The 22,234-nt window shown below is 37.3% G+C and overlaps 2 protein-coding genes and 1 long non-coding RNA gene across 8 annotated transcripts; all 3 read left to right on the forward strand.

Annotated features, from left to right (window-relative positions):
* The first annotated feature begins 733 nt into the window (after positions 1-733).
* Positions 734-9,021, forward strand: LOC104416858 (TMV resistance protein N). The gene is made up of 4 exons (XM_039299196.1): positions 734-1,307; positions 1,475-2,573; positions 2,665-2,949; positions 7,713-9,021. Exons 1-4 carry the CDS (start codon positions 832-834, stop codon positions 7,797-7,799), a joined length of 1,947 nt encoding a protein of 648 aa, XP_039155130.1. The 5' UTR covers positions 734-831; the 3' UTR covers positions 7,800-9,021.
* A 394-nt stretch (positions 9,022-9,415) lies between these two features.
* Positions 9,416-11,388, forward strand: LOC108954266. The gene is made up of 2 exons (XM_039300358.1): positions 9,416-9,952; positions 11,091-11,388. The coding sequence occupies exons 1-2, from the start codon at positions 9,458-9,460 to the stop codon at positions 11,253-11,255; spliced, it is 660 nt and encodes a 219-aa protein (XP_039156292.1). The 5' UTR covers positions 9,416-9,457; the 3' UTR covers positions 11,256-11,388.
* Positions 11,389-12,595: 1,207 nt separating this feature from the next.
* On the forward strand, positions 12,596-16,445 carry LOC120286658. Of its 6 annotated transcripts, none has more exons than XR_005545329.1 (4): positions 12,596-13,113; positions 13,424-14,572; positions 15,240-15,313; positions 15,940-16,445. It is a non-coding gene; the product is annotated as an uncharacterized LOC120286658 (long non-coding RNA). The 6 variants fall into 6 exon arrangements; XR_005545326.1 differs by having other exon boundaries at positions 12,602-13,113; positions 13,424-15,167; positions 15,261-15,313; positions 15,940-16,432; XR_005545328.1 differs by lacking the exon at positions 15,940-16,445 and having other exon boundaries at positions 15,240-15,919.
* Positions 16,446-22,234: the final 5,789 nt, after the last annotated feature.

Here is a 22,234-nt window from a genome sequence, read left to right on the forward strand (position 1 = left end):
TGTTCTTCTAGAAAATTTCTCATGTCTTTGAATTTATACATTAGAACCTACTGCATTACTTTCAATTGAACAAAAAGCTTGATCTATTCTCATGCCCGAGCTATGAAAAGGTAAAAGGTAATCCTTATCCAATTTGTAATTAGATTGCCTAATGCATAGAAAATGTGAAACCGATTGTTGGTGAAGTCGTGCTCATATCAAAGCCATTCTCTCAAATCGGCACAAGTATCTAAATACATGGATGACTAATACATCTTGTGTAGGATATTACAATTGATTTACATGTCAAAGCTATCCTCTCGAGTTACCAATAGGTCTGCACTCTAAATTCAGATTTCTTCATTCCCATTATATATTGATTTATTGGAAGGCATGGCAAAAAATCATGCGAAGCTTAGCTACCAAAATAGTAGTATGCAACAAATCACGCTAGCGACATTTCCCCGTGCCACAACACATCACTTCTTCGAGCTTGCTGAGCCCACCGGGCAACGCCTCCTCTCCTCTCATCTGCCTTGCCCACAAAGCTGGAAATTAATATAATATTCTTTGTTGACCTTCAAAAAAGAAAGTCATGTCTCTGCGTGCAAAGAATATACCGAAAAGATCCGATGGGGAACAAATCTCACTGATCACGCAAAGAATATACCGAAAAGATCCGATGGGGAACAAATCTCACTGATTACAAATGCCATTTCCTGGAAGCCACAGCCAAGTACTTTATTGGGTGGCCAATGGAGTACCTTACCCTTTAAGATCTCGCTTCACCCTTGAGCACCTTCATTTTCCAAGCAAACACACCAGCACCTGCCTCCCTCTTACCAAATTCTAATGGCTCCTTCTTATTCTAAAGCTAAGAGGAATTACAATGTCTTCTTGAGTTTCAGAGGTGCCGACGTTCGCAACAATTTTCTCAGTCATCTCTACATGACTCTAGACCAAAATGGCTTATTCACTTACAAGGATAGCGAGGAACTGAGAAAAGGAGAGCAAATATCATTAGCACTTATGAAGGCGATCGAGGAATCACAAGTCGCGATCATCGTTTTCTCTGAGGACTATGCTTCCTCGCCATGGTGTTTGGATGAGCTGGTGAAAATTATGGAGTGCAAAGCACAAAGGAACTTGGTTGTGCTGCCAGTATTTTACAAAGTGGAACCAAAAGAAGTGAGACAGGGGAGAAAGAGTTACAAGAAAGCTATGGCTAAACATGAGTCCGAGTTTGGGAAGGATTCGGAGAAAGTGAATACATGGAAGACCGCTCTCCATGACGCTGGTAAATTATCTGGATGGGATCTGAACAATGGGTAAGTAATAATTGATGTAAAGCACCACTTTGTCATTATTTTTTATATGCTGAATCGCATCTTTTCTTTCCAACCAAAAAAAAAAAAAGAATCTTTTTTCTCTCTTTAACTTAATCATATCTAAACTACCAAATCAATGTATCATGTACTTTTCTTGATTTTGTCAGAGATGAAGCAACACTTATAAAGGAAATTGTGAAGGAGATCTCTAAGCAGCTGAAACCCACGCCCTTACATGTTGCAAAGCATCCCGTTGGAATTCATCGCCAAATGGAAGAGTTGGAACCAATGTTAAATCTTGAGTCTGATGAGGTTCTCATGATAGGATTATGGGGACAAGGAGGCATTGGGAAGACAACATTAGCAAAAGCCCTTTATAATGCTAACTTTAGACAATTTGAGGGTGCATGTTTCTTGAGAAACGTTCGAGAAGATTCAAAAGATTCTAAGGATTTACTTCCTCTGCAAAAAAAATTGTTGGAGATATTATTGGGAAAAGAATTAAAAATGTTTAGTGTTGATGAAGGTATTAATTTAATTCAAGACAAACTTTGCTGCAAAAAAGTTCTCATTATTCTCGACGATGTCGATGATGTAAAACAGTTAAATGCTTTAGCTGGAGAATGTGATTGGTTTGGCGAAGGAAGCAGAATCATCATTACTGCTAGAGATAATCATTTGCTAACTTCCCATGGGATAGATAAAGATCATATCTATGCAGTTAAGCCTCTAAACAATTTTGAAGCTCTTGAACTTTTTAATAAGCATGTTTTTCCGAGATACAGCAAAATAGTAATAAGGAGGGATCTTGTAGATGGTGCTTTGGATTATGCTAATGGACTTCCTTTAGCACTTGAGATACTGAGCTCTTTGCTATGTGGTAGAGAAGAACTTGACTGGGAAAGTGCATTGAACAAACTTGCCAAAAGTCCTAACAAAACCATCAATGAAGTTCTTAGGCTAAGTTATGATAGACTAGATGATGAAGAAAAGGAGATCTTCCTTGATATTGCATGTCTCTTCAAGGGAAGATCTAAACGGGACATTGTGAAGGTTCTTGATTGTTGTGACTTTTCCACAATTATTGGAGTAAACGTTCTTGTAGGGAAGTCTTTGATATATGAAGAGTGGGGGAATCTACAAATGCATGACTTAATTCAGTTGATGGGCATGGATATTGTTAAACAAGAATGCCGTGATGATCCTGGAAGACGTAGTAGGTTATGGCTTTATGATGATGTTCGTGATGTTCTATCAAAGGATATGGTAAGATTTGTTGGTTTACATACTGATTTTACTCTTTTATCCTATGATTTAAAAAAAAATATTAATTGCAATACGATTTTTATAAATGCAGGGGACAAATGCAGTAAAAGCCATAGTTTTGCATTTACCCTGGACAAAATCGTTATACATAGACCCAAGTGCTTTTAGAAACATGACAGGGTTGAGGGTGCTCATCATGATTAATGTGCACAACTCTTTCCAAGATCCTATGTGTCTTCCTAATGAATTAAGATATTTTGAATGGCCTCAATGTCCTCCTTGGATTCCAAAATTTTCGTCGGGTCCAAAGAAGTTAGTTGGACTTGATCTGAGTCAAAGCAACATCCAAGATCATGTCCAACTAACGCAATTTAAGGCAAATGAGAAAACTTTGAATATTTAAATGCATAGTCTTTATTTCCTTATATTTTATATATCCATTTTTATATGCATTTTTCATTTATATTTCATTTCCAAAATTCTCAAATTAAAAGGCAACCTTTGAACTAAAAAATAAAAAATAAAAAATAAATAGCAAGGGATTAATGCTAATTAAACCGCGGACGCGCAGGCGTGCTAAGTGCTAAGTGCGCCAAATAATCGTGCAATTATTCGCGCACCCGCACGCGGGTATGGTGGGGTCTAGCCCCACCTAATCACTCCTTTAACTACAAAAGGAAATCCCACATTTTTAAACTGACCCACCTGCTCCTACCTTTTCTATGTGGGATAAAGTAAAAAGCACTCATTTGTTTTAACAAACAAAATTCCAACAATCCCCCACTTTGTTTGTAAAACAAAGATTTCAAAATAAAATTTTTAAGAACCATACAACCAAAGTTTCGGTAAGATTAATATACATACATAAAGGTCTCTTTCGAGTTAAACATTTACTTAGTGCAAGTATATCAAAGCTCTATCAAAGTGATAAGTAGCTCGACTTTAAACTTGTACTTTTAATGATTATGAATATGCAAATGCATTATTGAAAACTTTGAATGCAACAATTAATAACTTTGACGGTGCTTGTTAATGTGCTTAAGAAACATCTATATCTATTAAATTGTACACATTTGATTAAAGCCTTATACATAGGATCTCGATCTACTCCATGAACCAACATAAGTGGAATCTTTCCGTTATAGGGGAGTATTAAACACTTCCCTTATGCGAATCTTGATTTTGCTTCGAGCCAAAATATTCAGGAAAAAAGTCCGAACTTATTTTCAAGATATTGAGTATTGAAAATTATAAGAACAGTGAACTTAATGAATCGGTAACTTTTGAGTACCGAAAATTGGGGCAAAAAGTAATTGATGATATAATTTAAAGAATGAATGATGATTGTGCTTGAATTTTCAATGTACATCAAGGAAGGATTTAATTTTATGTTTTTGAAAGGATAGATTTTGAAAATGTTATTAAAGGTTCTACCCCATACGGTAGAGACGAGCTGACTACACTCTTTTGGAAATTGTGCTTGTAAAGGGAAAGAGATTTTTCTTGCATATTTGCTTGACGATTGAAGTGGGTGCACGCTAAATGCTTTTGACTGAACCTCCCACTGTCCCCTCCCTGATTGCGTGGAGCGGATAATGAAAAGATACATAGAAAATGTGTAGTAAGGGATCTGTATCGGAAGCTAGTCTTTACGTAGGTAGGTACAAGCTTGATAATTCTATAACTGTGGCCAAAAAGTCCTGTCTTTTTTCGGTCAGACTAACCTAATCAACCATTCCTAACTAATAAATCATTTTCAAAAAGTTGGAAAATTTTAATTCAAAAATCTCTCCTCTTTCCCGTGTTTTTTTCTTTTTTTCAATCGAGCAATCCATTAAAGCCCTTACTCTATTTCTTCAAGAGGTAACGAAACACGGGATTGAAGCGATTCTTCACATCCCCTTGTTGGGTGTCCTCTAGCCTAGCAAGTGGAGCAGAAGGGGAAATAGATTGATAATCCAATTCTTTCTCCTGCTTAAATAAAAAGAAGATTGTGGAGTACGACTCCATAGAAAAGACTTCCTCTGCGGAGGTGTTAGTGCTCTTCATCTGGCACTTCGAAGCCAGCTGAAGTATGCACTCTATAAGTGCGCAACGTCTTTGAAGCTTGACTAAAAGGGTTTTGTAGAGAGAAGTCAGTAATAGGCTCATTTCGCTAATTTAAATATACTTAAATCTAAATCTATTCTAAGGTTATACATGTATTATGTATTTGTAGTTATATTTATATGCATATCATCTACATTAGTATACAAAGCCAAAAGGACCTTCTACAGGATCTCAATTTTGTTTCTTCACAAAAATGTGTCAATTGCTTATTTTGCAAACATTTTATCCACAGAGAAATGAGTAAGTTAATAAGTTTAATTAAACTCTCACACGTTTCCCATTAAGTGCTTCTAATTTGATGGTTTCACTCAATTTTTCAAATATCAATTATAGTACTATGTTTATAAAAAGGCACGGTAATGACTGGTGACCGAACACAGGCAAGGGATGAGCTTGCTGGAGGTTGGCGAGGCTCAAGCTTGTGTGGCCTAGCATTCAGCCAAAGAACAAGGAAAAAGAAAAAAAATAAATAAAAATTTAATTTTTGCAAGAATACAAGAAAAGAATAAAATAAAAAAGAAATAATATTTTTAAAGGAGTACACAAACCAAATAGTGAAAAATATTTTCTAATTTATCTTCAAGTATCAATCAATATCGTGAATATTATTATTTTTCTGAAAAATGAATTCTCAAATAATATTTTCAGAAACGTCGTTGTTTTTACAAAACGCATGAAATCATTGTCTTTTAATTTTCCTGTCATGCTTGTCGGTCCCACGGACTTCGGATTGTGTCGAACGAGCAAATAAAAAAAAGGGTATTTTTTTTTTTTTTATCTTAGTGTATAGGAAGGACGAGACTGGATAATCTAGGTCTTCCTCAGCCGAATCACCACTTTTGTACGCCACTCGAAGGTCTCAACACTCTTTTGATCGCTTGTGGACACTAGGAATCCACTAAAGAGCAGATAGACAGACGAAGGAAAATTTATAAGGGACAACACCGAGGAATAAAACTTCATTTAATAATGCTGTGTTTACAATGAGGGACCAAGATGGTGTTTATAGCTAGTAGCCTAGGATACCTTTGAATAACCGCCAATTAAGTAAAAACAACCTACCTAATTTACGAAATTCAAATGTGCAACAATATAATCAAAATTTTGATCGAGATCAAAGCATTCCTAAATATATTATAAACAAACTTACAGATCAAGAAAATATATTATTTCCCCACTATTTAAATCACGAGAGAGGATCTTGAAATCTTTTGATAGGGATTCGAAGTACTTCCAATGTCAATCTCCCTCTTTTGGAAAAGACTTGTCCTCAAGGCCAACCTCATGAAGCTACTGGTCTTCATGATACGGAAATAGATTAAATTACATACTCTCCACGAAGCTCACTTTCGTAACCGCCTGATTTCCTTAGCTCTTTCTTCATAATATCCACTAAATTGGAGCTTAGTGGGCAGTGGTGTAAGATCCAAAGAACTTCAAAGATGTTTTCGGTACACAACTTCAAATTGCTATTTTCCAGTAGTTTGACTCACCGAATTATCATTAGCAAATTCACCTTGAAACAATAACAAATCTTATTGTTTAAAATGTTTTCTAATAAAACTACTTAATAAATTTCCCAAAATTCTATTAACAGCCTCAGCTTTTCTATCAGTTTGAGGATGGCTAGCATAATTGAACTAAGGTGGAGTCCCCTCTTTTCACCATAAGGAATGCCAAAGTGACACACAAACTTCACATCACTATTGGAAGGGGGATGTTTTCGGAATACCATCTAGGTGCACAATTCACTACTATGAAACTCAATAACATGTAAACCATTGAGGCACCATGATGATCATTTTCAAATTTTTTACCATTTAAAAACTGTCCGGTAAGCCCCTTCCTACTAATAGCAACATTTCCATTCACAATGTGCATGCGCGAGGGAAAGTGTTGATTAGGTTTGTCTCAATTTATGAAGTTTAATTGACATTCTTGACTTGCCCTATATAAACACTCACCACCTATATCTTTCGAGAGATATGCCTTCAAATACAATTTCAGATATGGCATGTCAAATCCCATTCCTTAGACTCCCTTTCATTTAATATTCTTTTCTTCTTTTGGAATGATGTGCTATAATTTTAGAAAATTCATTGAAAATTTGTTGTATCAAAAATATCCAAATCATTATGGAATGACAACTCATTGATAAAGGCGTCTCAAGAATAAAGTAGTTAAAGCTTAATCAAAAGAAGGCGCAAAAAGACTTACCATGTTGGACATGCACCATAGAGGTTTAATAAATCACACATGAAATCCATTGGATCGAGATGTCAAAGTCTATCGATGCATCTACATTTTTTTATTTATGTATACAAATGCAAGGTATATATGTGGTTGTTGTGTTTATTATGATATAGTAAACTTTGAGCTCTTACACTACAACAACATATATCTAGCTCAAAGCTAAAAAAACTATGCAAGACAGCTCAGACTCCATTATTTTTCACTTTTTTTTTTTTTTAATGTTTATGACCAATTAGGCATACACAATATGTCTTTTTTTTAAAAAACGATCAACCAATTACCATTTCTTAATAAGTGATGAATAGAAGAGATTCCCGACCTTCCATTGCCTTTGCGGGATTTGCAGGCGGGTGGTTGTGAATCTCTACATAAGATTCCAGATGTTAGCTTAAATACATGTGATGAATTAGTTGGCAAAGGAATGATTGTGGCTCATGTGCTCCCACTTGAGGTTACACAATCTTTCTCTCTAAATCACAAGTATTGTTTATGCATGTATACGTAGTGGAAGTGGCCATGCCATTCTAGCGGGTAGTGAAATTACGAGCATTGGTGAATTTACAATGATTACTTACTAGACTCATATTTATAAAGTGAGATGGTGTGCTCTATATAAACCATATGATCTAGTGAATTCTGATTGCATGTGGCTTCAATTATGACAAGTGATTTTTATTTCAAAATCACAGCCAAATTTTGAAATGAATGTATATCTCACTTTTTTTTTCTTTGATCGTTCTGGAATGTCTATGCAAGTTGGTTTTATTGTTCTTGTAGGACTTTGAAAAATTGAAGTTCATTAACTTTGGTAAATGCCTGGTCACTGGTTTATATGCCGGACATCTCTTGTATTCCAAATCTTGAGGAATTGAATCTCCATAGGTGCCAAAACTTGGAGCATGTCCACGATTCAGTTGCAAATCACTGTAAGTTATGGAAGTTGAATTTAGAATTTTGCTTTAAATTGCAAAGATTCCTTGATATTCTAAATAAGAACGAAAGCTTGCGAGAAGTTCTTCTAGGGTGGACTTCAATTGAAGAACTTCCTACATCAATAGGAAATCTTGTCTCTCTCGAGGACATTAGTTTATTTGATTGCAATAAACTGGTAATCCTTCCGTCTAGCATTTACAAGTTGCAAAATCTTAAAGTCCTGCAACTTTGTGGCTGCTCACAACTACAAGAGATCCCCAAGATTCCAGAGAAATTGAGAAGACTAAAGGCAAATAATTGCAAATCTCTAACTAGAATTCTCTCCAACATATGTGATGTTGGGGACTTTGACTTGGAAGAATTGGAGATTTCGAATTGCCAACAACTACAAGAGATCCCCAAGATTTCGAGGAAATTGAGAAGACTAAAGGCAAATGATTGCAAATCTCTAACTAGAATTCTCTCCAACATATGTGACGTTGGGGACTTTGACTTGGAAGAATTGGAGGTTTCGAATTGCCAACAACTACAAGAGATCCCTAAGATTTCGAGGAAATTGAGAAGACTAAAGGCAAATGATTGCAAATCTCTAACTAGAATTCTCTCCAACATATGTGACATTGGGGACTTTGACTTGGAAGAATTGGAGGTTTCAAATTGCCAACAACTACAAGAGATCCCCAAGATTCAGAGGAAATTGAGAAGACTAAAGGCACATAATTGCAAATCTCTAATTAGAATTCTCTCCAACATAAGTGATGTTGGGGACTTTGACTTGGAAGAATTGGAGGTTTCGAATTGCCAACAACTACAAGAGATCCCCAAGATTTCGAGGAAATTGAGAAGACTAAAGGCAAATGATTGCAAATCTCTAACTAGAATTCTCTTCAACATATGTGACGTTGGGGACTTTGACTTGGAAGAATTGGAGGTTTCGAATTGCCAACAACTACAAGAGATCCCCAAGATTCCAAGGAAATTGAGAAGACTAAAGGCAAATAATTGCACATCTCTAACTAGAATTCCCTCCAACATATGTGACGTTGGGGACGTTGAGTTATATTCAAGTCGGGAGCTAGTCCGTAATGGGTTCCCCGTGAATGATTTGTTCATGCCTGAGGTTAGACTCTCTCTCTCTCTCTCTCTCTCTCTCTCTCTCTCTCTCTCTCTCTCTCACATTAATATGGAGTAGTGGCTTGCTTTGTGCATTGCAAAAGGCTAAAAATCCCGAAATGATGGGCTAATTGAATAATAATAAAAAAAAAAAGCAAACATATAGAAAGTGATTGTGCTGGATTGCAAACTATTTATAAAACTCTACAAGGACTGCCTAATGAAAAACTTCAATAACACATGTTCATCCGGTTACAAAATCTTCAACAATACATGTCATGTTTCCACCAATTAAGTACAAAAAGAATCTTTGTATTGCTACTGCTAATTATATATAAAACTCTAGGATTGCCACTTAACTCATTCATAATCCTCCTTTTAGGTGCCAATTTAAAAAAAAACTATCTAACAGTCTACATCCATGATAGAAATTTTATTGCCAACCAAATCATCGAGTTGTTCTAGTTGGAGGAGAGATGCCAGAGTGGTTGCTGCCCAATAAAGAGGGTTATATTTCTTTCGTGGCTTCAAAGGACTTATATGAAAAGATCCTAGGAGTAGCTTTTTGTGTTGTATTTGAAGTGTTGCATAGGTCATGTGAGAGTACTAAATTTGAGGTTATAGGATCTGTTAATTGCAAAAGCGCAATACACAGCAGAGAGTTCAAGTTCTTTGATTTGGATAATCTGTGGCTGGAGTATATGGAATTAAAGGATTTGTGGATAGTAGAACATTTTGGTCCAAATGACCGGACTCATTTCCGCATTAGCATTAGAGTATGCAATTATCACGAACTACTTGTGAAGAAGTGTGGATTCCGACTAATATGCAAGCCACTAGAGAATGATTTAGAGGTTTTGCTTCATGACAATCAGTTGCTAGATCCAGATTTATTCTACGAGGTTTCGCATGAAGATAATCCAATGAGCACAAAGGAAAAAAGATTGAACATGATTGATTCGTCAATCGAGGTATCTCTCTCTCTCTCTCTCTCTATGCCCCTCCCCCTCCCCCTCCCCCTTCTCCCAATGTGTGCATGTGTATATGCGTGTGTATATGTGTGTGTATATGCATGTGTTGATACGGTGTACATTGGATGTATGTAATGCAAAACTGTAAATTCTAGACAAACAAACAAATTTAATATAAAGTGATTCTACACATGTATAAAGCTTAAAAAAATCTCAACTTGATGCAATGATGAAGACCTGATGTTTGTAATTCCTGTATTGAAAAATACGGTTCAAATCTTAGAAAATCTAACAAACAAATGGACATGTGGTTCTTGATGTTATGGTTGATCATAACAACCGACACCAATAATAGTACTAGATCAACTCTATGGACTAAGATAAAATTGCGCAACTATAATAATTCAATAATTCGACATGAGACCTTTTTCACTCTTAGGTGTTTGATGCTAAAATGATAGGGGACCGTCGTACTACATGCCTAGCTAGCCACATGCAGATTACTTGGACAGTGTGATTTAATTTTATTAATAGAGAGTATTGCATTTGAGATTCTCTTTTTATATAAAGTTAAAGCAAATATAAAAGGGGCAAGTGGTTGGATGAGGCTGGTTTGTGGAGAGGGCATGCATTAGATTTTCCTTTCCAATTTTCTGTTAGTTTGAGTGCAAGTAGAAGTTTTTTTTTAATTTATTTTAATAATGTTAAATTTGTTGCAAGCAAGTTGGAGTTCAATTAGGACAGTTTGTATTGAAGAATCAGTGATCTCCAAAGTGACCTCGTAACAATGAACATTAGACAATGGGGTCTGACAAGGACGATTAATTTCTTGGATATGCTGTTCTATTTTCCATCAATTTTTCACTTCCTATATAGTACACTTGTATTGTATGAGCTACGTTTAGGGTGATTCAATCTAACATTAGGGGTTTGTCCCAAAAAAAAAAAAAAAAAAATCTAACATTAGGGGTGGGTAGCACTTGCAGGGGAATGATTTCCAACATAAGCAACGATCAATATGTCTAATTATTACAAAACTCTTGCTTTAGTTGAATTACTAGGAATATGCACAAATCAAACTCTTTTTCTTGAACTAATTACAAACTTGGATACTTTTAACAATTTACACATATAACAGAGGCATCGCTATTCCAGCCTTTGGTCTTATCATAAAAATGTTAGCCCCGGAAGAGAGATGCCAAAGGGGTTCATCCGTGTTGAAGATGGTATTATATCTTTCAAGGCTTCACAAGACTTGTACAACAAGTTCGTAGGATTTTTCTCTGTGTTGTCTTTGATGTAGAAGATGGAGAAAAGGAAGTATCTTTCGACATCGTATCACGTGTCAACGGCCAAAGGCGGAATGAGCAATCAGGAACTCTCGGTTCATTTGATACGGATCACGTGTGGTTTCAAATTTTCAAAACAAATGCATTGTGGGGATTCTTGGAGGGAATAGTTGAACTTGGTCAATTTGACGAGAGTTATCCGATATTTAGCCTTAGTATTAGAGTAGCAGGTGCAATCGTTAAAAAGCTAGGATATGTGTTGCAATCCAATCCTCTAGAGGATGTTTTGAAGGTTGAGATTGAAAAGAATTGCTTGATGAATCTGGCTTCACTCTTTGAGGATAGGGTGGATCCACAGTACTATGGGAGCAGGATGGATGGAAGGCATTGTGCAAGAGACTCGAAGATATGCATGGAAGGAGAGACTCAATATATTAGAAGAGGGCCATCATGCCTGGCTCATGTGTCTTCAACATGGGGATGCTGCAGGAGGTAAAGCAGAGGCTTTGCGAAAAGATTTGGAGTCATTTCCAAGTTATTTGTATTAAGGTTTGTGTGAATGTGTGTGAGTGATTGATAGTATCCGCGTGTATAAGGGTTGCAAGTGTGTCTTATTTTTGTTTTCAATTTCTATTTTTTCTTCCTTTTGTGGCCCAATGGGGGCGGGGTAAAATCCCTCCATTTCTATATTTGGGCTAGTTTCTCGCCTTAGTGTTTTTTTTTTCTTTTGTTAAACAAATCATTTGATTGAAGAACCATTCCAAAAAGAAATTGCTATTTGTATTGTTAGTTGAGCAAACCCAATGAGCTTTTCCATCTCGAGCTTTTTCCAAAATAAAAAAAATAAAAAAAATTATATAGATACCCCATGCATATATTAAAATACACTATGCTTTTACATAACTATAGATGGACGAAATCATAACTTGAGATAATGAAGATGATTCGCAGGTTACCGATTAATGTCTTATCTTTTAAATATGAATACAAAATAATTCTCTACTATTTATTGTCTTACCTTCAAAAAGAGGTTAAAAAATTTTACATACTAACAAATATCATGACGCTGCATGTACATAAGAAATTGATATTTTCAAAGTTGGACAAAGTAAATATATTATTTGCATGTAATAAACATGAAGTACCATTTTGCTATACTTCTTGTCTTGTTTTAAGCTTTAAATCCTAAATATTTTAGCATTTAATACTAAATGCTACAAATTTTGAAGAATTTATACAATGTTCTAGTAATTAAAAATCATTTGAAATGCTTTCACATGCTTACTTTGTTTGAAATATATGTGATCTTAAACAAACGAAAATTTTATAATCAAATCTACCGTAAAAGTTATACGTGATGTCATGTGACTGATTTAAATTATATTGTTACATAATGGTCAAAATTATGTTATTTCGTAATATTTAAATCATTAAATCATGGAAATAAATAGTTGGTGAAATACACAACATGAAAGAATGCGATTGAGGATGCCACTTCCTTAAGGCTCCATCACCATCAATCCATCGTCTGTACCATCTCCGATCGGTGACAACCACCGTCAATTCTCCCTCGCCGGTCAGCGCAACCTCGGCCGCGACGGAGCAGAGAATGGATGCTCATCACCATCGATCGGAACTTCTCTCGTGCTCTTTCTCCCTCGCTTGGTGCGTGCGGGAGAGCTGAGGAACCGACCGAAGCAAGAATGCACACGCACGGACCGAGAAAAATATCTTCCAGTGTCCATGCCCGCGGTCGAAGCCAGTTGCAGCTGAATATCTTCGTCGAGCAATTTCGTCGCTGAATTGATTCGTCGCCTTAGCTTCGTCTTCGTGAGATTCTCCAAGTCTTTCAGTGTCTTCATTTATTAGCAGGTAACCGTTCAGATCGGACGCGGTCGATTCATCGAGACTGGAATTGCTCGTGTTTGCCTTTTGCCGAGAGATTCAAATTGTTATCTCAAATTGCTCGTGTTATATTGCTCGCCAATTGATAGGAATTCCTATATGCAGAGCACCTCACCATTCATGATCACCACCTATTCGACGTTTTGCCTCAGAGATGATAATGACGAATTTGTCTTCATCATTGATCAATCTGAGATTGCATAGAATGATCTGGATGTTCTTGTTCGACATGCTGATCATATATTGTGCAATTTGATGCTTCATCCTTTGATGGCAGAGAGTTCTCTTTCCCTTGGTGCTTCGGTTTACTTTGTCTCCTTTGGTTATGTGACTGAATTGTCGTCTGGTATAACAGTAAGTCACTATACATTGGTGGTGAATAAATCACGGCTAAGCTATATCAAGTTCAATCTCATTTTGATGCTCATAAAAGACCAGTCCACCAAAGTTTGAGGAAGAGAGTCTTCAACCTAATTTAAATTCAAACTAAGCGGAAACGGTACGAGAAATGCTCAGGGATCGGAAGTTTAGTTAAGTTGAGAAATTATGGATATATAAAAGCAGTTAAGAAATCATGGATATGTAAAAGAAGTTAAGTTAAGAAATGGACATTGACCTAGTAATAAATAAAGGGAATTTAAGATTTACGAATAGAAGATATGCGGAGGAAAAAGATGTGTTGAAATTATGCCAGAATCCTGCCAAAATTACTGCTGAATTCCCTTTGAGTACCATTGTAATGTCGATGTCAATGTCTCCATTTGAGTGTCAATTGTACAAACTGTGATTAATTTCAATTCCAGCAATGTCAATGTCCTAGTAATCTCATTTTCAGTTAATTTCATTTGGTTTATTCCTTTTAGTGTTCTTTGCTTTGATTTCAGTTAATTTCATTTGGTTTATTCCTTTTAGTGTTCATAGGGTGTGTTTGACTGATACATTCCATGACTCTGATAATGCCATATTCTTGGAAAGCTGATTCAATAGTTATTTCATGAGTGCCATGAATGGATGATACATGAAGATTATTCATCTGCTAGCTTTACAAAATGGGACTGTATGTTATGTTTTCTTGCATAAAAAAGGAAGAAGTTAGACAGAAAGGGATTTTGGTTTCATAATGTACCATTAGTTCTTGAACTTTTTATAGCCAATTGAGACCTTAAACAACCTAATTTTATTTTTACTCTCTTTTTGTCCCGACTTTAAAGTAGCTTGATTGGTCTCTCGTGCATCGCAATTCTCATCATCTTCTTCAAAGAGACTTTTTTGCACATCGTGAGTTTTGTTTCACGCTCGAGTGAAGGCTGGGGCACAAGTACAAGGGGATAATGGAGTGCTGCAATGGAAATGATGATTGATGAGGCGGAGAGCGTGGGTGATAGAGTCCATTTGGACTGCTCTGTTCTGTCCAAAATTCCACGAGGTAAGAATGGAACAAACTCATCCATGAATTTGAATGATGGCTTGGGCATAGAGGGAGAGTTTAGAGCTTCCAAAGCCATTGAAAGCTGCATAAACAAGATTATCTTCCACCGCCAGTTCTTGTCCCTTCTCTATTTCTTCCACTGCCAGCTGCGTAGACTCAATTATTCGTCTGCTAGCTTTACAAGTTCATCCATGAATTTGTGATTTTGCCTAAGTGAATCCAGCTTTAGACCACCCCCTCCCGAAGGGGGAAAAGAGCCAAACCCATTGTTTAATTTACCGGTTTAAATGTTTTGACTACTAGTTTTGTGAAGTTTGTTCTATTTGTTTTGTTTAGTATTTTTATGTAGCAGCTTGTTTCAAAGCAAAGTGATATTCAATCTATTATATCAATGCTCAGGTCAATTTAGATGGATCAGGATATTCTATATACACAAAATTTCATGTAAAGTTTCTTTGGAGGATTGCTGCTATCCCTTGGTGCAATGCTGGAATAAAACCAGCGTAATGGGATCTTGTCTTGTAGACTCGTTGTGGATGAGAATTGTTCTTATTGCGCTTGGGAGGCAGTCTCTTTTAATCTCATGCTGTTGGTACATATCCACTGGCATCTATTTGTTTTTCCTCCCAATCCTGTTAAGTTGTTCGCTTTTATATTGATACAGGAAGGACTTATGTTATCACAGGTTTAAAAGTACCAACTATGGATGGAAAGTTGAAGTTAACTCTTGAAATACTGGTTAGTGGAGGACTCTAACTGAGTTTATTATTATTTTTTCAAAACTTCTGTGCATCATTGCTAGAAAGGGTGATGTCGAGATGACTTTGTTTTCTCATGTTTTTTTATTTTTTATTTTTGGTCAGATTTTTTTCTTATAAATTAAAAAGTAGAAATGAGAAACTAATTTGAGTTGGATGGCCTCGACTCAATGCTAGGTGGCCCCAAGTTTATAATGCATCAATTGGGGTGGCATAGATGGAAATATTCTTGCATGCTAGAAGTGCTTGGATAGATAGCATACACATCAGATACGGGCGATAATTTTAAGAAACATATACCATAGACAATCCTTGTAGGGGAATCATCAAGGGATAGACTTGAACCATAGACAATCCTCGTTGGGGAATCATCAAGCAAAGGGCCACATGAAGCCAATGTCAAACCATAAAAAAATGAACTCTCCACTACTCAATTTATAGGTCATTAGCTGCCTGGCCTTTTTACGTGTCTTTGGAAAATGAAAATCTCTTTAATAAGCGCCAATGTTTTGTCACGAAGAAACTGACCGGCTAGTCCACCATCAGAACTTCAAAGACATGAACATTGCAGAATGCACAATTAATTGATCGCCCTTCAATATGCAGAAGACCATCTAGATGGTGAAACCTTCCATATGAACTCTCAAGAGTTAACTCCCATTGTTTTCCAAAACTTGGATCCTCCTCATACAAATCTTTGACGACTTCAAATCCACCAACATTGATTTACATGGTAGAAGAGAGGAGCGCATATCAGCGGCATAAAGCGTCCTCAACTGGATTTTGAGTGCCAGATGTATGTTTGAGAAAGGAATGGAAAGGACTGCAGAAATCCATTCCAAGTTGCATGTGGGCAATTAAGCTTCTGTTGAGAGTTGTACCTGTTAAGTGGTCAATGATCAGAGTACAAAACGAACTCTTTTGCTAGCAAATGGTGCCTCCACTGCTTGAGGGCACGGACCGTAGCATAAAACTCATCATAGGTCGAATACTTCAGCTCGACATCATTCAAATTTTCATTGACAGGGACAAATGGACGACCTTCTTGATTGAGAACAGCACCAATGCCAAAATTGGAAGCATTGCAATGAACCTCGAAAACCAAATCAGCGTTCGGTGGTGCTAACACAGGAGCTTTAGTTAATTTCTTCTTTAAGGGTTCAAAACTCTTTTGTGCCTTTTCACTCCACCCAAACCTCTCTCCTTTTAAGCATTCCGTAATTGGTGCAGCAATGGAAGTGAAACTCTTTCTAAATCTCGTGAAAGCTTCGCATCTCATGATGCAACTTCGATTCACAAGCTCCCCCGCGGGAATGCTCATTGACCCAATCAAATGTCACACACGTCCTCCCTCTTTTTGTCATAACATCAAAAAGGGCTTCAGGGGCAAATAAGTAGATCAAGTGCTTTCAACAATTCTATGTACTCGAGCTCAGGTGTACACATAAGCTCACAAGGCAACATGATCAGAAGAATCTTAAAACACATCTTCAAGTAAGAAACAAGCCACAGTGTTCTTGAAAAATAAAGACAACACATAATAACTCTAGTAAGTTGGTGGAGGAAGAGGATATTGTGGAAAGAAATGAGGATTTTGGAGGAAAATTGAAGCAAATCGACTGAACAATTGAAGTTCCTCCATAATTTCCCGCAAATCCTTGTCGCATCTCATTGCAGACCATGTGGGATCTCCCTCAAAGCCAAGTAAGCTGGATAGAGAGGCCTCTACCGATGGATCAGCTCCATTTCCATAGTATCAACTCCAGCAGCTTGTGTTATATAGTTGTGGGCTATACCCCTCAAGTTTTGTTTGGCCATCCCAAGTATTCTTCCACATCCAAACTTCTCCTTTCTTTCTGATGTCCATAGTTGTTAGTGTGGACTCTCCGATAAATTGGTGGTCGTTTAGGACTCTAGGCGTCTCCTCCAAGTTCGACATCAAAAGTTTCAAATATGCCAGTGAAGGCCATTCCCCGCACGGAAAATTTGGTCCTTTTGGAGGTCGCTTCGGGAGACCTAGAAACTGTTCTTGGACCTTGAATGTCAGCTTGAACATATCAGCTCTGAGACCAGAAACGGGAAGCAGGCAGTATATCACAATCGTATGGAGACTATGCATATTGACATTCTAATGCAATGTGTTAGGATCATGAACTAACCGCTTCACTTGTTCTGAAAAAAAAGTGTCATTTTTTCTCATGCTCATGTAAGTATCACCGACAACTAAAGGCTGCAACTCATCCTCGAAATTAATGTTAAAAAATAATCAATGTTCCATTGACAAAAATACTTGTAAATTATTTTCTTCTTATCATCCTCACCTTTGATCAAATGAGTATAAAACCCTTTCACAACTTCAAAATAAATCTCCTTGGACACCAACAAAAAACCAAAAATCCAACTCGCTCGGCTAAACCATTTGCCTAAACAGAAATCTCTCCCATGTGAAAAAACTCAAAGTCTATGTCCCGTCTCTTCCAACACACTTCTAGCAACAAACATGCGGGAATGAGACAAATACGTTTGATTAGCAATTTTCGCAATTTTATATTTCACTATCAGTAAGCTTAACTAGACACGAGTGTCGACACTTGAATTTTACTTGATAAATCAAATATGCATTTAAGTAATATATATATATATATATATATATATATATATATATATGAAAAATGAGAGAGAAAAAGAAAAGAAAAAGCCCTATCGATCAATTCATGTGGCCCTATTCGCGCAACTCTAGCCCATCTATAAAACCTGCCCATTTCAGCATTCTTAAGAGGGATTGGGGGAAACACGTGAAAAAGAAAAGGGTATAAAAAAAAAAAGGTCTTCTTCCATACACGGCGTCCTCCCTCCAGAACCTAAGGGGGAGACCAGATAATATTCATCCTCATCTTCATCATCATTGGTAATTCTCTCTCAGACCTTTCTCTCTCCATAACCGCTCGCACAAAGGACGCAACGCAAAGGTGGGAATGTCGGTTTTTTCTGAGTAAGAGGGGACTGAGGATCGTGTTTCGGGGCAATGTCACAGGTAAGAAATTGAGATAGAAATTACTCTGGAAGAAAAAACACAGAGTGAGGATGAAAATAAATTTTGAGAGCACTCCGGGAGATTTTCAGACTCCTTCCTTCGCGGCCAGACGTCTTCCGTCATCACTCGCGGCCATTCCCTTACCACAGCCCAAAAATTCTCTGTTATCCTTTGTTCTTACATTCAATCCATCCTATGTTTTACACTGATCACTGTAGCCGGCGTACTTGGAGTCCTCATTCCGGCTTTCGATCATTGCTCGTCGCTTTGGATCTCTTGCTTCTGTGAAGATCGGGAGGACCGTTGCCTTGCCTCGTTTCGTAGGCAAAAACTCTAAAGCTGTCAAGTCCCGCTCGATCTCCACGAATCCATCTCAAGTTCGTTGATCGACACTCACCTGAACCTCCATGGACGAGTTTACTCAGCACTCGTGGTCGAAAATCCCCCCTCGGCAAGGTTGGTTTTGCAACACTTTTTTGGTCATTTCATAAATGAAGATTGAGTTTGAAGTTGACGCTGGTGTATGTCTGGGAAGAGACCAGGTTTGAAATCATTTTTTTGCCTCGATGAATCAAACCCTTTCTGCAAAGAAAGAAGTATTTGGATTGTGTTGTGGTGTTGATACACTCACTATGTCTTTTTTCCTGAGATGCTCACTACCTGTTTGATGGCATGCATGAGTTAAATCAGTGACCCTTGCCTCGTGTTGTTGATTGATTAGGAAGCAAAACTGACACATTCGGATTGATTTTGTTGAAAGATACTGATTATGGGATGTGGTTGCTAGTCTAAGCATCGTGGATTAAATTTTTTTTCCGCATTTGCTACGGATCTGCTTTCCAGTACACTTTGTGGTCTCTCAATATGTCACCGGCTATCTATTGTTGCTATTTTTTGCATCTCCATGGCCACATGGAGTGGTCGTTTTTCTTGGTGTGAAACGTGGCTCGAAATCTTTGACCCATACGTTGATTAGCTGGGTAAATCTCGCGCTGGATGAGGTCCAGTTCTTTACGCTCATATCCTGGGTGTCCTTCCGCTAATCTAGGTTTATGCATGACGATTAACGGACAATGGCCGTGCTCCAGGCGTCTGAAGCCAGACAATGGCAACGTTACATTCAATGGTTGAATACGTTGATCATTGATGAGGTTGAGTTGGTTTCTTTAGCAGAGCAGAGCTCCCAGGATGTGCGCGAGGAAGATTATAGGAAGAGGACGGCAGGGCCAAAAAGAAGAGTAAGAGGGAGAGAAGAGAATAAATAAGAAAATGGGCCTCTTAATGGACAATGAATTCATTGTGGGCTTAGCATGAGAGAGTTGGGTTAGTGCCGTTATGTTCAATATCGGTTTTACTGTTGATTGAGCTATAGACCTCGTTTTTTTATAGCGAATTTGGGGTTTGACTAGTTTCAAGAGGGAATTGGGCTCAATCCTATGATTTGAGCCCAGTTTGAGTTTTTGATTGAACCCTCTTAAGGCAATAAGCCCGGTGAATCGTGCCCATAGATTTGATGTGTCAGCCCGTGTCCTTGCTGGGTCTGAAGGCCCAGCCTAGACCCCTTTTCGAAATATATAATAAGAATAATAATAAATGAATAAAATCTAAAGATATAAAATATAAAAAAAAAAAAACCGAAAAAATTGAAAAATGGTCAAACATAGACCTTGATTAGGTCGTTAAGCCAGTGCTTGAAAAATATGGGCAACACGTGAAAACTCCAATAAAGTTGGTGGAGGAGGACACTATGGAAAGAAATGAAAATTTCAGAGGAAAGTGGAGCAAACTGACCGAACAATTGGAGTTACTCCCGAATTTCCCGCAAATCCTGATTGCATCTCATTGCAGACCATGTGGATCTCCCCTCAAAGCTAGGAAAGCTTGGCAGAGAGAGCCTCTACCAACGGATCACCTTCATTTCCGTCCTAATATCAACTACAACAGCTAGCCTAATAAAGTGTGGTGGCGATACCCCTTTTGTTTGGTTTGGCCATCCCAAGCATTCTTCCTCACCCAAACTTCTCCTTTCTTCTTGTGATGTCCATACCTTTTAGCGAGGACTCTCCAATGAATTGGCGGTTGTTTAGGACTCTAGCGTCTCACCTCCGAGGTCAACGTCAAAAGTTTCAAAAATGCAAGTTAAAGCCATCCCCCACACAGGATATACAGTCCTTTTGGAGATCGCTTCGGGAGACCTTAAAACCATTCTTGACCTTGGACGTCAGCTTGATTTGTTCCTCGACCAAATCAGCTCCATGGCCAGAAATGGAAAGCAGGCAGTACATCAAAATCATATGGAGACTACGCATGCTGACATATAAATGCAGCGTCTTAGGATCATGGACTAATCGTCTCACTTGTTCAGAAAAAATATCATTTTCTCATAGTCATGTAAGTATCACTGAAAGCTAAACGCTTCAAAATCACCCTCCGGATTAATATTTAAGAATAAACCACGTTCCAAATAGAAAGGCTCGTGAATTATATTTCCTTCTTATCATTCTCACCTTTGATCGAATGAGTATAAAACCGTTCCACAGCTTCAAAATAAATCTCCTCGGACACTGACCAAAACCAAATCCAACCCAACCGGCCAAAACCATTTACCTAAATGGAAATCCCTCCTGTGTGAAAAACTCAAAAGTTTATATGCTGTCTCTTCCAACACACTTCTAGCAGCAAATGTGAGATATCTATCAAAGCAAGCTTGGTTCCGTTTGCGGAACCCAACTTGCAGAGGAGTTGTGACCTCCTATTCGCTTTGTTATGCCCTCCAGTGTGATGGAGAACTGCTTCCCTTCTTTTCCAACTGCGTGTTTGATCGGCATTCTCACAGGAGAGGGAGGATTTCTAAGGATTTTTTGGGTGTTTGGGATGGAATTGAATGGATTTGGAAGAAACAGGGTAGATTCGAGGAAGATAAGCTAAGAGAAAGCGATTAGTGGCTTTGATTTGAAGAAATTTGAAGCAAAATCTAAGTGAGTGAGAAAATTTGTGGATTGAGAGAGAGAGAAATGAGAATATGAGTGGAGAGTAAACAAAATTGAGAAAAAGCAGCAGATGGGGGAAATTGATTATTTTCATATACAATCAGTCATGCAAAATACAAATATCTCGTACGTGCGTATCGCTTGCATGAAAAGACTAGTTGTCCATTAAACAAACAAAAAGTACGTAAAATAAAAAAGAACTCAAAGCAATATAAAAATATATATTTCTTAAAAATTAGGCATTTATCGCACAATCATATTATTTATCATTGATGAAAAGTAAACAAATTTGTTTTTATGTCCTTCTTTGTGTGTGAATGACACTTTATGGAACAATGGTACATGATAAATTTCTTATCTATGTATTTAAACCAACGTGCCCTTTCGTCTCACGCTAAAATTTGCCCTCATCTACATGGAGCGCTCTATCTCTAATTTTGCAATGCAATTTAAAGGAAAAAAAAAGTGTAAAGTCGGCCAAAGAAGAAGTTAACCTCCTACTTTCCACTACTTGGTGCACTCGGATCTCCTACTTTCCACTACTCGGTGCACTCGGATGAAATTCCTCAATTGTCTGGACAGTGAACAACCAACGTCATCTTGTACCATTTTCTATTTTATAGAATTGTTGAATAAATTTTGGTAAGTTATTAAAAACATAGCCAAAACGTTCGTTTAGGGTTTGTTTTCTTAAAAAGAATTTGTAGAGGGTAAGATAAGAAAAAAATATCAAGTATTATATATCGTCATCCAATTATAATTATTAAATTTTATTATTTGTTTAATATGACTTGCGTGAGGAGTAAAATAATCGTGCATGTGCGTTTATATTTTAATTCCGGGCTACTATCTTTGCACTGTTTACATTGCTACCCAA

This window comes from Eucalyptus grandis, chromosome 8, assembly GCF_016545825.1.
Source record: "Eucalyptus grandis isolate ANBG69807.140 chromosome 8, ASM1654582v1, whole genome shotgun sequence".
Lineage (NCBI taxonomy): Eukaryota > Viridiplantae > Streptophyta > Magnoliopsida > Myrtales > Myrtaceae > Eucalyptus > Eucalyptus grandis.